General features: G+C 41.6%; 1 protein-coding gene across 4 annotated transcripts in view; it reads right to left on the bottom strand.

Moving 5' to 3' along the window:
• Window positions 1-1078: 1078 nt before the first annotated feature.
• The window catches only part of Vopp1 (VOPP1 WW domain binding protein), a 95984-nt gene continuing 78653 nt past the window's right edge, over window positions 1079-18409 (bottom strand). For all 4 annotated transcript variants that reach the window (XM_074065525.1, XM_074065524.1, XM_020165941.2 and 1 more), the window contains one exon: window positions 1079-3504. In XM_074065525.1, coding sequence (XP_073921626.1) covers window positions 3314-3504 — 191 coding nt within the window. In that variant the 3' untranslated portion in view covers window positions 1079-3313. The remainder of the gene's footprint in view (window positions 3505-18409) is intronic.

Raw genomic sequence — 18409 nt, 5'->3', positions numbered from 1 at the left:
GGGACTATGCCTGTGCCCCAAATTAGTTTGATCTCAATTTTCTTTTTAAAGATAGAAATAGGTCAAAATAATACACAGATAAAAGCAGACCTTTGAAACTCTAGTGTGTTCTCAAGTATCCAGATTTGCCTGCCACAGAGTACAGAAGGAGTCGGGGCACTGACTTTCTCTTTTATTCTGCCTCTTGGGACAGCCATCCTCAAGTAAAGGCTGAGCAGAAAGGGTAGTGCTTGCCTCCAGTTGTGCTCAACCCAGCCTCATAAAAACGATTGCATGGTCTACTGATTCGGGAAATGCTGGATTGCACAGCACTAAGATGCTTCTACGGTGTTTATACACCAACATGGTCTGTCAACCTCCCTGGGACGGACACGATGCACAGACTCCAAGCTTGGGTCCACTGAAGGGAAAGTTCAAAATAAAATATTGACATAATTTTGTCAAAGGATGCCTTTTTTGAGATGCCTTTTTTGTCTTGCTTAGGATTTGAGGACAAGTGTTTTAAGAAGGAAAACGAGAAAACACTCCTTTGTGGCAACTATACTTTTCAGTATTATCTTTGAGAAATAGAAATACAATTTCTGACTATACAGAGTGGGAATTTTTTCTTTCTTTTTTTCCCCTCTTTGAGATGAATTATTACTATATTGCCCAGGTTAGCCCTGAACTCTTGGGCTCAGGTGACTCTCCTGCCCCAGCTTCCTGAGTAGCTGGGACTACAGGTGTGGACAACACTGTGCTGGCTTTGGAATGGGATTTAAACGTGAAGGTTGACCTACTAAAAAACAGAGCGGTATCCCAGTTAACTGGTGTCAGTATCAGCTATAAGTTTACAACTTCTTCCTCCCCATTTGCCTTGGACAACATTTTCCTTAACCTGATTTTTGAAAACGTGTTGGTGAACCTAAAGTACCATATATTCCTGGTTAACATCTAATTTTTCAGTTCTGCCTAGATTAGGAACATCATCCATCCAACTCGCCTCCTGGATGAACTCATGACTGGACTTACTGCACATCCTCTCTCCCTAGAAACATCATCTCTACCCCTTTCCCATCCCCCAGAAAAGCAATCAAAGCACATGACCAAATTTATTTTTATTCTGAATACAAAGGAACAAGGACCTTACCAAAAGAGAGCAAAAGACATGAGCCAAGTGTTGTCAAGGAAAAGCATGCACAGGTCTGCTCTACAGGACTCTAGCACACAGGAACTTGAACCGCTCAAAGAGGTGGGCATGACCCACTAGCAGCATAAAGGAGACAAGAATGTCTAGGAAATGTCCCCAGAAGTGGAATTTCCACAGGCAGCGCCAGTGTTCACCTCGGCGAGATTCTAACCCAGGTTAATGGGAAACAAAATTTATCTTATGCAGATATGGGAATATAAAATTGCTGAGCCCTACCAGTTGTTCCATTTCTTATTTGCTATTAAAAAGATAAACAAAATTTAGTCATGGACACTGGGTGCCTTGATTCAGCTGTACCCTGATCCCATTTCAGGGGCAGCTCTGAGTGTACTTTATTTTAAAAACTAAAGGAAGAAACTGAAGTTAAAAATGTAAAACAAATGACCTGGAGAGAGAATAAATGTTTGGACCCATGTATTTATCTTGGTTGTAAACAGCAGACATTGTGCTTTGTCGTCTCATTTAAAACAAGGACTTGAGCATAGGGAAGTATTGCAGTCAAGGACAGGAAGCCAGAGGTCGCAGGAGAGTAGTCACTGACTCATGTGGAAGCATCTGTGTCCAAAGTCTTTGTTTCTTCCTGGGTGTTTCTGTGGAAATGCCTAGAAGTCCATCGTTTAAGTTTACATAGCTTCTCAAATGCCATCCCTATTCCTCACCCTCTAACCCATATAAATACCCCCAGCAGAGCATGGATACCATGCCTTTTGGTGTGAAAGGATGAAACACTCCAGTGAGATGTCTGGATGCTCAAGTTCAATGAGTGACAACTTTGCAAAAATGCTTTGATTCGTTCTTTTAAAAATAAACACCTCCCCCACCCCCATTCCCGCTCCCCACAATACTACATAGAGTAATCTAGGTCTCTCAGCTATGCTGCTTTGTTCTTAGTACACATGACAAAGTCAGGTCTTAATCTGAGTTTAAATACACATAAATGTGACTAACTACTACGCAGAGCAATAATACTTCCCACTCACTGTCAACAATGCCCTTGACTACTTTTAAGATCCTGGGGTGAGCTATGATTCTTACCTGGGGATATGCATCTACAACCACATATTTATTCTAATCTTGATTCCATGGTCAGTGCAACCAAGTCAGTACTTTTCCTTTTTTCTCTCAGCAAGCTCCCTCACTTCAGAGCCCAGCACAAACTCGGTGGGTTTCTCAAACACACCACCACACAATCAGGCTCACCAAAGCTGGTTGTGCCCTACTAAGCCATCTTGGCCACACTCTCTCCCTTCAATGGTAGACGTGACTTTCCAGGCAGATGTGTCCCTCTGCCCTGAAAGTGTTCGTCAAGCCACCCTCAGCGCTCCCTTGGAGACGGGTGTGGGAGCCCTGTGAGCAATGACATCAGGAAGGACACAGTCCTCATCTGATCTCCAAGAACAGGACACACTACATACACGCCTCCATGAATGCACTAAAAAAGGGGGAAACTTTTGTTTTCCAAGTCAGACCAAGAGCTCACAAAATGCAGTGTCTCAGTTTGGGGCCAGAAGTGATTTCTCACGTCTTTGCTTACTGAGCTTCAGATAGCTGCAGATGTACAACTTGGGCCTGATTCTTATCTTCATCTTGCAGTGGAAGTGACACATACTGGACTCTTCTCTATGTAGAGGGAAGCCTATTTTCAGGGTGTGAGGAGACAGAATAGTGTCAAAGGGCTTGTTCCACTCTGTTCATTCCTCTAACATCTTCTGGAAGAATGGGCTGGGGCAGCTGACAGCCACTCTGTAGGCCTTTGGACCCAACTCAGCTGAGCCCCTCCATCCTTTCCCCCTCACACGCAGGCTTTGCCTTCTCCTCCTCTTTGCCTCTCCCCTGAGGATCAGGTCATGCCACCCTAAGAATGCCAACCCTTAGGGACTGTCACCACACTTCCAGAGAGCACAGACTACATCAGAAACCAAGTCAGAAACAGAAGCAACAGAGAAGACACAGTGTGAATTCAAATATTGTCCTCCACAGGAAACTTGAAAGGAAGCTGTGCTTGCTTTGAAGATATCAAAGAGGAATTTTCCCTTGGACTGCCCCTGGAAGCAATTGTCCATGGGGATGAGGACAGCCTGAGAAAGGCCCATCCAGCCTCTCCACCTTCACTGGCAGGGTCCGCTACTTGTCCTTCACCACCTGTTCATATGGGGGTGGGGGTGTGTTGCAGTAGGAAGGAGGGGGTGGATAGGTTGTGCCTCCCTGGGGTGAATTGGGTTGGACTTGGAAAGCCATTGCCATGGTGTTCCCAACAGGATTCACCCCCAGTCCTCCAGGGTCGGTGTAATATGGTGGCCCCGGCTGCTGGGTTCCTGAAAAACAGACAACCACATGTGAGTGCAAAGAGCAAACCTATCATCTGGCACCCCTGGCACTCCAGGCAGGAGTGACAAGATTTTTGCCACATTATTCATTCCACCAATACACATCGAGACTCACATGCCCAGAGACAGTGGGCACCTGCATTTGGTAATAAGCAAGAACAACACATGGGGGCCCTGTCCTTAAGGACCTCAACTCCACTGGAGGGGCAGATCACTGACACACATCAACCCCCAGAGCACGCTAAATTACAAGAGGATGATGGGAGGAGGCAGTTATAGGAGGAGGCACTTGGTGAGTGAACCCTGAATGCTGAAAACAAGGCTGCTCTATAAGACCCAGTGAAGCATGTGCTGAAAGATCAGCAAGGGAAGGTGTGCAGAGCTAAGGGTGAGGAAGCTATGCCACAGTCGGGCATGTTTTTGTGCCCCTACCTATGGGAAGAACTGAAGTTAACAACCTGGTCTCCTGACTGAACTCAGCATTATCATGAGTAGCTTCTGGCCCCCCAGCTTCCTCCACTCTGAACACACTTTGCTACAGATTGTTTCTTAAGTAAGGTCTCCAGGCTATCTTCTGAGTTAGCATCTTATGGGAGCAGGGAGCAAGGTGGGCCCAAGGTCACAGTCAGGGTAACAACCTCCAGGGTCATGCTGGCAGTAGAACTGGGGTTAAGACTCTATTAGCTGCAAGTTAGGAATTTTTATTTCCCCTGGATGCCGCCAGAGATCCTCTTCTCCAAGGCTAAGGATCTAGACTCAGGGTGACATCCCAGTTCCAGGCCAAGGTGCTAGACACTGGGGATGCAGACATGCGGGAACTGGTTGGTAACCCTGTCCCAAACCTGCCCTAACTCTGAGCTGTGGTTTTATAGCCTATTTTTTGGTTTGATTACTTGGATCATGTGGATAATAATATAGAATAATGAATGTGTAAATACTCCAGAAAAGAAACCAAGCAGCTTTGGATAGTTTATGGGTTGAGCTAACACAGAGGATTCTATGAAGAAGCTGGAGTTACAGGAAGACTGTTTCCCCAGGAGACAAAGAGGAGAATATTAGAAAAGGTACCCCTGTCAGTCTGTAGGCAGGTAGGATGTAGATAGGGGTTGGAGGAATAGTGCACATATATTTCTTGAAGAAGTCTAGGTCTAGTGATATACAATATCACATGACTGCTAATCAGTGGCAAAACAACACATGAACCCAGTAGTGGAGGGGAAACTGGACTCTGCACTATCACATGGGTGTCTCACAATAGGACAATGGGATGGGGGAAGAAGTCTAGGACAAAGAGGCATAGAGAACCAGAGAAGAATGCAGACCATACTGTGAGTGTCATTCAATGATGAAAGGCTGACTACTGACAGGACCGTCATGACCCAGCTTACACAGGGCTGCATATCCTGTTTCCAGATGATGCTAGAATCATTTTGGTCCTTAATACCAGCATGTCTACATAATTTGTGAAGGAACTCCACGTTTAGTTAAAATTAATGACAATGTGGTAAAGATGTTAACACACAATGGCCCCTGCTACATGGGACTATTCCACCAACAGCCTCTGGCAAAGGGATAGCCAGGCATTTCTGCTTCCTAGACATGACCTTGCCACTTTCAGCCCCAGCTGACTGCACAGCATGAGTGAAGAGAAGAGGTGAGAATCTATTCTCAGGTGCAGAAGAATCTGGTTGGCAGAAGAGAATGGAAAAAGGCAGATTGAGAGGGCAACTGGCCCATGAAAAATGGAGAGGTTGCCAGCAACAAGGCTCACCCTAATTCCCAGGGAAGCTCCTATTCCATGAGGTCCACCTCTACAACCAGTCTCTCCTGGACTTAGTGTGGGCAGGATTCTGTGCTTCCTACTGACCTTACTGCCTATGTTCTCAGTGTGAATCACAGTCCACCTCTTGATTTTTCACATCTGTCTCTGGCCCAGGAAACATCTCAACATTGAGGCAGGTGTCCTAACACATTACAGCAGACATGGAACTCATTCTTTCTCCCATCACTTGGCTTGCTTCTCCTCCTATACTCAACACCACTCTTGGTGGGTGACACCAAACTCACCCAGTCACTCACTGGGCTGTGTAACCTCCTGAGAAGTAAAAGCCCTTCAAAGTCAGATTCTTGCCCACTTCAGAGTTCAGTCTCACTTCACACTGTCCAGCCTCATTCTTTATCTCCTCACAACAACCACACTGCCTGCATCCTTCTCTCTCCTGGGCCTCACTAGAAAGTATTTCCCAAATACCAAACACACAAACCATACTGCACACTTGCACACCACCATCCTCCTCAGCCTCTGATCTGGCTAATTCCCATTTACATTAAGTCTCAGCTCAGAAACCACCATCTCCATGAAGCCACCACTGAGGATCTATCAGCCCCTCTCTGGCTCTAACAGGTACCTATCCTCTTCTGTACAAACATACTTGTGTCAATACCATTGCCCCTGCTACAATGTAGTATGATCTTTTGAACTTTCTGCATGCAAGGATCAGGTAGGGTGGCATAGGATTGATTCACTCTGGTTGCCTCAGAGCCCAGAAAAGCACCTCGCACATGGCAGATGTTCCACAGACATGGAAGCTGAACGATTGAAGAAGTGATAAATGAGGATTTGGATTTGTGCTTTGTCGCTGCCCTGTTGTGCGAAGTGTGCCTATTAGTTTACTGAGACACACTTGCTCCTGCTATGACAGGAGGAAGTGGTTGCAATCTGTACCAAGCCTGCTATTCCTGAAGACAAGAGAAGCTTGAGGAGATGCCCCAACTGTGTCACAGGTGAGTGTGGGGGCAGGCATTCTATAGGGATGTGAATTGGGTGGTGTTTATAATGCCCTGATGTGGCCATTCACACTCATGCTGGAGTCCCAACTCATGGATTTTGTAGGAATCAACAAAAGGGCATATACTCCAAATTTGCCAATTCTTATAAAATGGGATTGAAATCTTTGAACCTGGAGGTAGAGCAGCATTTGGAATGTGAAAGAATCAGAAAAGACAGAAGGTGGATAAATTATGTATTAGTTAAGAACATGAACTCTGTGGGGAAAAATATGGCAAGTGCAGGTATGAACATGCTGTAAAGCCTGTGGTTAAGAGTACAGGGCATCAGGGACAGGCACTCTTTCCTTGTTGGGAACAGTTAAAGCCTCTCCCACAAGATAAGGAAAAAATAGCACCAATTTAGCCAGAGGCAGTGGCTCTCACAGAGGATATGCACAATCCAGACCTCTGCCAGATTTCTGCTTTATCTAGCTAAAAGTAATACACCTGACAAGACACTGACCAAGTTGATGACTCAGGCTCCCACACAGAAGGACAACTGAGAGAAGATGGACCCAGTTCTGACTGAGGCAGAGAGACTCACTTAGGGAAGTGAAACAGGATACCTTGATCAAATGTGTGAAATCCACAGAGTCAAGCAAGGCATATAAGACTAGGCAGGTGTTACAGAGCATCAGAAAGAGAATTTTAAAGACCTTTCCCAAAACATGTACATGATTCCATGGCATGAGACTCTGGAATCAGAAGCACCTTAAAAATCATAATTAGTAAACTCCATATCACAAATAAGCATTATGAGAACAAAACCTTATTCTCTGGCAGTTATTTCCTTTCAGGTCTTGAAATGTATCATTCCATGCACTCCATGCTTTTAGTTTCTGTTGAAAAATGTTGTTCTGATGGGTTTGTCTTTATAGATGACTTAGTGCTTCTCCTTTGCTGCTTTCAATATTCTTTACTTGTTCTAAAGAATCTAATGTTACAGATTTGAGATCTTTTCCGATCTTGTCTGTTTGAAGTCCTAAAACTCTCTTATACCTGGATGAACATTTCTTTCTCAAGATTTGGGAAGTTTTCTGCTCCTATTTTATGGAATGTTTTCTATGCCTTCAGCTGACACCTCTTTTCCTTTTACGCACATGATTCATAGGTTTGGTCTTTTAGTGGTGTGCCAAAGTCTTGCCTGTGTCATTTATATTTCAGTTTTATTCTTTATCTTAATCTGAATGTTCTAATATGTCTACATTGCCTTCAAGACCTAAAATTCTGTCTTCAGTTTGATACAGTATACTAGAGACACTTTCAAGTGAACTTTGTATTTTATTTGAGCTTTTCATTTCTAGAATTTCAATTTTTTTCATAATTTCTATACCTTGGAGGGGTGCTGTTGTTTTTGGCAGTACGAGGGCCAAAAGTCAGGGTTTCATTCTTGATAGGCAGGCACTCTCCCATCTGAGCCACTTGAGCCACTCCACCAGCCTGTATTCTTTATTTCATTCATTTCTTCTTTTAAGGCCTCTTGGAATTTAGGCATTTAACCATGTCTTTTTTTGATTACGCTGATAATCTTATGATCACTTTTTTTCAATCTTTTGTCTGAGATTTCTTCCAGCTATTTTATTTTTGTTTGGTGATACTGGAGTTTGAACTTAGGACCTACACTTGCTAAGCAGGTGTTGTGCCTACTATTGTTAATGTTTGTTTTGCTGAACTGTTGAATTTTGGAAGAATCTTGTTGCCTTTAAAAGTTTTTCTTCTTATTTCTTATATTTTTCTGTTGAGATTTGTATATCTGAAGTCAAATTGTTGGTTAGAAATTTTAATTGCCTGTAGGTTTTCAACTGAGTATTCTCAATGTTTAGGCAGGACAGTGTAGTGCCAGTATAATGGACTGAGGGTATGGCACAATAGTCAAGCATTTACCATGTGCTTAGTTAGGGTACCTGGCCTGATCCAGCATTGCTCAGATCTCAGAAAACTAGATGGAATCTCTTGAAGTGCTGTTGTCTATTTCTGGGCTGCTTTCAATACAGAAGCTTCCTTTCTTTCTGTAGTGGAAGCTGCTGCTGGCTACAGGGAGCTTTACAGTTTGTGGGCCCAGGAGCAGTAGCATCCAAACTGAGGTGTGTCTCCTGAATGCCTTGGAGAGTACAGGGAGCAAACAGAGCACTGAATTTTGCACTGGCTGGGAGAGAACTGAGGGATTAATGTAGTCTGCACTAGTATCAGTGGGGCATTCCAATTTTGATGGAATACTTAAATAAAAACACAATGTGTTTTATTAAATGTGATATTGGCAGTGGTTCTAAACTATTAACTTAGTTTGGTCAACAATTATTTACTGAATATTTCCTATTCTCAAGGCATAACTGACAACACAGGAAAATATAGTAGAAAACCTGGTATTTGCCTCTGGCACTCTCAAGGCACTTATATTCTACATCTTTACTATATTAAGAAAAAGTGTTTTGGAAAGCAGTATGGTGCTTCCTTTGAAAACTGAATATAACCATTACATGATCCAGCAATCCTACTTCTGGGTATATATCCACAGGAAATTAAATTAGCATGCCGCCTGTTTATTGCTGCAATAGTCACAATAGCCAAGATAAGATGTCCACTGGGAGATGAAAGATAAATATACACAATAGAATACTATTCAGCCTGAAAAGGAAGAAAATCCTGCCATTTGCTGCAACAAGGATGGAATTAATGGACATTGTGCTAATTGGAATAAGTGAGGTGCAGCAAGACAAATACTGCATGTTCTCATTTAGACACAGAAGCTAAAAAAGTGATGTCATAGAAGTGGAGAGTAGAATAGTCGTCACTAGTGGCTAGAAAAGGAAGGGGAAAGGGACAAAGGGGGAGCAGATGAGAGACATCAAACAGATAGGAAGAATAAGTTCTAGTGTTCTACAGCAAAGAAAGAGAATAGTTTACAAAAAGGGAGGTATGAGAAGGTGCCAAACACAAGAAAATGATAACTGCTTAAGGAGATGGAAAAATGTTGACTATCTTGAATTAATCATTATGCATTATCTACATGTATTATATTCTGCTCACAAATATGCAGAATTTCATATAAATTTTAAAAAGAAAAGTCTTAAATTACTATTTATTTTTGGTGGAACTGGGTTTTGAACTCAGGACTTCATGCTTGCAAAGCAGGAGTTCTACTGCTTGAACCACATCTCCAGTCCATTTTGTTCTGATTAGTTTTGGAAACGGGTTCTCAAGAACTATTTCCCCAGGCTGGCCTCAAACTGTGATCCTCCCAAACTCAGCCTCCCAAGTAGCTAGGATTGTAGGTGTGGGCCGCCAGTGCCTGGCTTGCAAGAGTTTTGATGAGCAATGTATATTGAATTTTGTTGACAGTTTTTGGCATCTAGTGAGATAACAACTGTTTTGATATAATTTATAATGTTACAGTTTAACTAACATTAAACTACTCGTTCTCTTGGAGAAAGGTAATGCTTGGTAATGATAGTTTACCACTTTGACATATTGTCTCATTCATTTTTTAGATTTTGATCTGTGCTTATTAAATAGGAATCAATATAATTTTATTTTGATGTTTTCCAAGTTACACTAGCTTTAGAATATGAACTAGGTAGATTTCCATAGTTTTCTAAGCTTTATTGTAGTTTACACATTCATAAACTTAAGTTTTTAAAAAACTACACGAGTTAGCTGAGTATGGTGATGCACCTCTGTAATCCAGGCACTCGGGAAGCTGACTCATGATGATTGTGAATTTGAAGCCAACCTGGGCTATGTATCAAGATCCTCTCTTAAAAACAAACAACAAATAGCCAAGTGTAGATAGCTATTGCAATCTTGGTCTCAGATTCTGAGGATAGAGGTTCCAGGCCACTCCAGGTGAGAAAAGTTTACACAACTCCCTCTCAGTGGAAGGGGTGGGGAAGATGGGCATAGGTATGTGTGCCTGTCATCCCAGAGATGACAGGAAGCATAAATAGGGGACTATGGTGCAGGCTGGCCTGGGCAAAAGTGAGACTCATGTCCCAAATAACCAGAGCAGAAAAGGCTAGATGTACGTCTCTAGTAGAGTGCTTCCTTGGCAACCCAAAGCCCTGAGTTCAAACTTCAGTACTGCCAAAACCAAAAACAACCCCCTCAAACAACAACAAAAACTCCACATAGAGTCATTCAGGCAGGCATCTCTTTGAAAACTTCTTTCTCATCTTACTAAGGTTTTCCAATTAATGAATACTTCTTAATTTTTAAACTCCTTTGGATCTGCTGCAATTTAATTTTTTTTTGTTTGTTCACCTTTACAGATTAATCAAGGGGTGGGACATGCAGTGACATTTATTTTATTGCTTTTTACCACACACTAACTTGTAAATTTACAAGTTTGTTTTTACATTCTATATTTAATTTATATTTTCCTAATTTGCCTCTTCCTACTTTCTGTGAGCTTATTCTATTAAGATCTGGACCTTGTGAGGAAAGTGCAATTCTCAATTGCGTTCATATTTTCAACTTTAACAAAGAAAAACGCTATGGGCACACCTCTAAGTGGCAGTTTAACATAAACTGCATACATTTTTGTATTTACAGTTTCACTGATTCCTTTATTCATTTCTGTATCCAACAAATATTGAATTCTTATTGAGTGTTACAACTGTTGTTGGAGACTAAAGATGTAGCAATGAAAAAAACCATAAAAATGGGAGAAATTCTCCAGTTCTTATCATGTATGCAGTTTAGGGAGACAGAAGAAGGGTAATGGGGAAAAACATACAGTGTGTTATTTGGGGACAACACAATATGTGACTTCAAACTATACTACGGAACAACAGCAATAAAAACGCAACACATTAACACAAAAAACAGACAGGAAGACCAATGGGTCAAAACAGAAGACCCAAACATAACCCCACACATCTACAGCCAATTGATCTTCAACAAAGGAGCCCAAAACACACAATACAGAAAAAAACAGCCTCTTCAACAAATGTTGCTAGAAAAACTGGATATCCACATGTAGAAGACTGAAACTAGATACATTTCACCCTGTAATAAAATCAACTTGAAGTGGATCAAAGACCTTAACCTAAGGCCTGAAATTCTGAAACGACTCCAGGAAGCAGTAGGAAACACACTGCGTCAGAGAGGCATAGGGAATGACTTTCTCGGTGGAACTCAGAAGGTTCAGCATCTAAGAGAAAGACTGAACAAATGAGAATGCATCAAACTAAAGAACCTCTGCACAGCAAAAGAAACAGTCACTAGACTCAAGAGATACTCCATAGAATGGGAGAAAATCTTTCCCAGCTACTCATTTGATAAGGGAATAATATCCAGAATCTACAAGGAACCCAAAAAAACTCAACCCCCAAAGAATCAACATCCCAATGAAGAAATGGACACATGAATTAAACAGGGAATTCTCAAAGGAAGATTTATAATCAGACAGTAAATACATGAAAAAGTGTTCAACTCCCCTGGTTATAAAAGAGCTACAAATTAAAACAACACTCAGATTTCATTTCACCCCAGTTAAAATGGCCATATTCTAGGGCAATAACAACAAATGCTGACGAGGATGCGGCAAAACAGGAACCCTTATACACTATGGTGGGAATGCAAATTAGTACAACCGCTTTGGAAAGCAGTATGGAGATTCCTCAAAAAGGAAAGCTAGAACTGCCATATGATCTAGGGATACTGCTCTTGGGCATCTACCCAAAGGAACATAAAGTCAGAATGCAATAGAGATACCTGTACACAGATGTTCACTGCAGCACTATTCACAACAGCCAAACTTTGGAAACAACCCCTGATGCCCTACAAAGGATCAAGAAAATGTATAGATACACAATGAAGTTTTACTCAGCCATAAGGAATAATGACATATAGTTAAAAAGTAAATGGATACAATTGGAGGATATCATATTAAAGGAAGTAAGCCAGGCTCAGAAACACAAAGGCTACATGTTTTCTTTAATACATGGAAGACAGACCCAAAAGATAAACATATACACAAAAACAAACATGATCACATACAAATGCATATATAGTACATGTTTGTAATAGTGTAAGTACTCCATGAAACACAGGGAAGGAGGGAAAGCAAAGGATAATGACAGAACATCACCAATACTGTAAAACATAACATCTGTGAAGGTAGAGGATATAAGGATGTGTATTGAAAGCTGTTGAAAAATGGGGGGGTGGGAGGTAAAAGGATAAGGGAGAGCAATGGAAGGGAATGAACTGACCAAAGTAAAGTATACCCACAGCAGGATATACTGAAAACCCCCATTTGAACATCAACTTAATATTAATAATGAAAGACAGGACTGTAAAATAGGTACAGTGAGTGTGGGGAGGGTGGTATTAGTGGGAGAGGGAGGGTGAATAAAGGAGATTAAAATAAGGGAATATGGTTGATGAACTTCATACACCTCTATGAAATAGAACAAAGAAACTTCTTGAATTTTAGTGGGGTGGGGAGGGGGCTGCAGGAAGAGATATTGGGGGTGATATAACTAATGTACAATATAAGCCTAATTGAAATTGCCACTATGAATAACCTCCTATATAATGAATATGTCATAATAAAATTCTTTTAAAGAAAGAAAAACATACAGTATGCTCTTTGGTTACCACTAGCAAAAATAAAAATATGTGTCCAGGAAGAGGAGTACTCTGCACACAGGGCAAGGTGAGGGAGGAGCACACCATGTATAAGTGGGGGAAGGGTAGATGAAGAAGCATTTCCAATAGTGCATGAGGTCCCTAGATGACGGCCTATGAATAAAATAAGGGGCAAGTGTGTAGTAGGAGTGGAATGGGTCAGGAAGTTGCAGTGGAAGAGGTCACAGGTCAGAATGAGCCAGGCAGCTACTGGGGGATGGAGGGAGTGGAGAGGAAGAGAGGAAGGACCTTGTTGGCCACAGAAAGTACTTCTTTTTGGTGGTAATAGGGTGTGAACTCAGGGCTTAGTGCTTGCTAAGCAAGTGTTCTACCACTTGAGCTGTGCCCCCTGCCCTTTGTCTTTAGTTATTTTTCACATAGGGTCTTGCATTTTTGCCTGGGGCACCCTCTATGATCCTCATACCTCCACTTCTCAAACAGATGGGATTAAAAGCATGATGCACCACATCTGGCATGTTTTCTTGAGATAGAATCTTGCTATCTTGCTAGCTTTTTTTTTTTTTTTTTGCCTGGGCTGACCTTGAAACATGATCCTCATATCTCTGCCTTCTGAGTGGCTGGGATTGCAGTTGTATACCACCACACCTGGTAGACTGACTATGAGGGAGGTGAGTAACCTATTTGTTATGACAACTGGGAGCAGAAACTCTGACTTCTGGATTTGACTCAGGCTTCTCTATTGAAAATAGAGAGAAGGAGGGGAAGGTAAACACAAAAAGACAAGACCAGTTAGAAAGCTTTTTTTGAAAATCTCAATAAGAGGTGACAGCAGTGGAGTTGTATATGGGAGAAAGAGTCAAGATAACACTAAGGCTTTTATCCTTAGCTACTGGAAGAACAGAGATGCACTTACTGAGATGGGGAAACTGAGTCAGACAAATGTGCAATGAGGAGGAGAAAGATCAGACCTCGGGTCCATGGCATACCTATCTTTGACAATTCCTATTTTAAGAAAGCACCCTTTTCCTTCCACATGGGAGCAGAATATCTATATGCTCCTTTTTAGATTTCTAAAAAACGAGTGGTAGAAACTGTGCTGTTCACTGAGTGTTGACTCTCATGGGCCCTGTGCTGAGCATGGTGTATGGTCACATCACATGGAAACACCCTGAGAAAGAGGCATCCTTAAGAGCCCAGCCTCATAGTTCAGGAGCTCAGGGCTCAGAGAAACTGAGTAACTTTCCCAAGATTAGTCAGAGAGGCAAGAAGTTAGCTACAGGACTGACAGCATCCTAGTCCCAAATTCAAGGTAATGCAATTTACTGCTTTAACTCACTCAGATTTGCTCTGTAGTGCAAAATTTAATAAATACACCATTTATTTTATATTTTGATCAAAATTAAAAGCAAAGCCCCAAGACCCCTGTAATTTTCATTATTCTTTCCTTATAGTTTCGAGTTTTTGCTTTACATATTTTTATATACTGCTTAAGGATAGGAATTAGGAGACCTTGTATACTCGATCTTGAGGAGCATGGATTACTCATTACAGAAAAAAAACCCCTCCAATGCTTTGGGGGAAAGAGAGGAGTTCCAGCCCTGCATGGCTAATGTGTGAAGGCTTAAAAAGCTGAAGTTCAGTGAAGACACACATGAACATTGGTTCTAAGGTATCCAGCCCCTTCTAATGTCTCACAGGAAAAGACAGAGACCAACTTTGTGAACAAGGTATGTTGGAAAGGAAATCCCCCCACCAAAACTTTTCTCTTTTTCTTTCCTGACTGTATAAATCAGAAGTTGAGTAAAGAAACAGTTTTCCTCATTACTGATTTTTTACAATAGAAGCAAAGGAAAAAATGACTATGCTAATAAAAGAAATCTGTGGTATTCCACAGGGCAGATCCTGATTATAAGCCAGAAGTTAGAAGTTACAAGCCAGCAATCACATTCCTACAATAGAGATGAGGACTAAATTCCACGATGGTCCTGCAAATTTAAAGATTCACAGCATTTTTAATGTTCAACCCATTGCCACTTTTCTATTCTTTATCAAACAACTTCTCTGTGCAGACACCACTCTGTATTACCTGGAGATCATGTCTACACACAATTGTGACTCAGTAGGTCTGGCAGAGCAGGAGTGCCTGCATGTGTAACAAGCTCTGCAGGACCACGTGTGTCTTCAGCTACAGTGTGAGCAGCGATAGTGAGGCACTTCTCAGTGTCTACTGATCCTCCTAACATATGCTGATAGCAATGCTCTTAATAGAGGGAAAACCTGGGTCACAAGAAGGTCATGCCCCTCTCTTCATCCTAACCCTTCAATTCCTGTAGGCTCAAGACCAAGAATGAACCTGTACCTGCTGTGTTGTCACTACCACCCTGCCTTCACTGTGGCCCAGGCCACAGCTGCCTGTTCCTGCAGAGGCAACAGCCTCTGATGCTTTTTCTTCTTTGAAGATTTCTCCACAAGTTCTCCCATGTGGCTCTTTTAATTTTTTTCTTTTACTTTTTTGGTGGTACTGGAATTTGAACTCAGGTCCTCATACTTGCTAGGCAGGAGCTCTACCACTTGAGCCACTCCAACACTCCTTTTGTGTTGGGTATTTTCGAGATAGGGTCTCACAAACTATTTGCCCCGGAATGGTCTTGAGTCACAAACCTCCTGAGTAGCTAAGATTACAGGCATGAGCCACCCATCTGGCTCTGTTGTTATTTTTCTAAATAGGGCCTTGCATTTATGCCCAGACTAGCCAGAATCACCATCCTCCTACTTACTCTTCCATCATAGCTGGGATGGCAGGTGTCTACTACCACACCCAGCTTTTACTGATTGAGATGGGGGGGGTCTCAAAAACTTTTTGCCTGGGCTGGTTTTGAACCTTGATCCTCCTGATTTCTGCTTCCTAAGTAGCTAGGATTACAGATGTCAGTCACCGTACCTGCCTCCCATGTGACTCTTATATCACCTTTCATTTAGCCACTTCTTTGCTTTTCCATGTCATACTCTTCAGCTGTCTCTTTTAAGTAACAGCATATATTTGGATTATTATTTTAATACAAATTGTTTATCTTTTTTCTGCATACAGAGACTTTTAGCACATTTATATTCACTCTCCTACATACTGCAAATTGTTTTCCTTGTGGTTTCTTTCCTCTACTCTGTGTTCTTGTCATATTTATGAGATTTTTACTACTATCTTCGGCTATGATTTTGAATTTGTAAATGGTGTTCTTAATAACAAGAGTGGGCACTATAAAAACATGGAGGAACTGCCACTTTTGGATTTCCCTCTGTGGGAATTCAGTGCTGGGATCTTCCTTCTACCTTGCATCAGTTCATTAATAACTGAATATGAGGAAATAAGTGTTCCTTCCTCTTCCTGTCTCATCATTGTGCTTCTCCACTTTGCAGGAGCCTCCTGGGCCAGAAATGCTGGGCAGAGCCTGGAAGGTGATGTGAGCCTTGTCTCCTTGAACCTTTCTGATGGCAGATGGGCCACTCTGGGGAGCCAGAAGAGGGCAGTAGTGAACACAGCTGGATGTGGCCTGGACCTACATTGTTTCCCAGCACTGAGATTCTTCATAAAAATGTTTCCCCTGAAATATGTTATAAGATAAACATGTAGCAAAACTAATACCAGTGAGAAAAGGCACCCCAAAAATAGTATGAAAAAGGAGAAATAACTACAAATACAACTGTTACTTACAAGGCACAGAGTATTATAAATAATTGCACACTAATTCTCCCCAGAGTCTTTAAACAGAACCAACTCTGCTGACACCCTGATTTTGGACTTCTTGGCTTCTAGAAGTGTGGGAAGATAAATTTCTATTGTTTTAAGCTGCCACATTTCTAGTAGCTTGTTAGATAAGTCCTAGGAAACTAATGTAGTATGTCTCTTCTTTCTCCCAACTATCAACAATATAAGCCTTATACTATCCCACAGCATACACACACAGAGGTCTCAAAAACAAGATCAACAATGACACCAAAAGTCTAATTATAAAGTTTTACAGGACTTCTTTTGCTTGTTTAGGAACAGCCTTGATAGTGTATAACCTCATGATTTCTTTCTCTCCTTTTTGCCTGTGATGGATCAAAGGGAATTAACAGATTATCCCTACCTGCTATATAGCCAATTAAACATTTTTCCCTTTGTTTTCTATGATAATAAGAATCTTTGCAGACCTCATAGGAGTAGCTAGCATACTTTCCCACTGGATAGCTTTTCTTCCACAGAAAAACAAGGGTTAAAATATTAATGTACAACAAACAGCAGACAGGAAAACATAGCCACATTCTTTTAAAGTACTTTTCTAAGTTATTAAAAAAAAAAGTGAGGGGAGAGACACATTACAGGAAACTAAGAGTTTATTAAAGGTCAGATACGAAGGTAAAAGACAGATAAATGGAAAATGTCTATCATATTTCTGAAGTTCCACAGACAATCTGAATGTATAAATATAAGAAAAAAGGATTTTAAACTTCGGTTTTTAGTTTTGGGCTTTGTAGTAGGTACATTTTCTATTAGAGCAAAGGTCAGTAGTCACTGTTGGGTTGACACTGCTGCCTTTTTCTTTTTCAGGAGCCTGAAGACAGGGGCTGCAACTCTATCACCACTGTACAACCTAATTAAGACATACATGCTTAGTGGCTAACTAAACACAGTGCCAACACATAGGCCAAGTGCTCACAAAATATTTGCTAAGTAGATGAAGAATGTATAAACACGTGTCACTGAAGGGCCACAGGCCTCCCCACAACAAGGCGCATTCTGTTTTGTTTGCCCTATCTCCCCACCTCTGGAAGGAACACGAATAGTCCTTCTAAATACATTTATGGAGACAATTTCATGATGATGCTCTTGGGAGGCAGACTACAGAGATGAACTAGATGGAAAAGGTAAGCCAAAGAAGGCCCCTGCATGACATGGGTTGAGGAGAATGCACACAAAGTGGTTGGGGAACAGTCTATCCAGCTCAGCTCTGCCTTTGTGAACAAATGTGAGGAGGTCTTCACCCTCCTGTTATCCTCCCTGAGGCTGAGGCCGGTGAGAAAGTGAACTGGGCCTGGCAAAGGGCTCAGACTGCTTTGCTCTATCACTGGTGAAGCAGAGCACAACATGCAAGAGACAGCTGCTAAACATTTTCCCACTCCTGATCAAAAATCATAGGTAGAAAAGCTCTTTGTTGGGTTAAGGTTAACAGGTAAAAAAAATTCCTTCCCTGGTGGTGGATTCAAGGTAGTCCCCGTTAGTTGGGAGTATGAGGCAGGAGAACTGCGTATGCACAGAAATTTGAGACCAATCTGGGCAACACAGAGAGACCCGGTCTTAGAAAAAACAGAAATAAAAAACTTCTTCCTTTTTTAAATACACTCTGTAATAGTGTGTTATCCATTATTCTTCATGGTGGCTAAGGGCACTGAATGCTTCCACATGAAAAAAAAAAAACCCTTCATACTTTTATAG

This window comes from Castor canadensis, chromosome 2 (genome assembly GCF_047511655.1).
Source record: "Castor canadensis chromosome 2, mCasCan1.hap1v2, whole genome shotgun sequence".
NCBI classification, from domain to species: Eukaryota; Metazoa; Chordata; class Mammalia; order Rodentia; family Castoridae; genus Castor; species Castor canadensis.
This window is presented reverse-complemented; position numbering and strand designations above follow the sequence as displayed.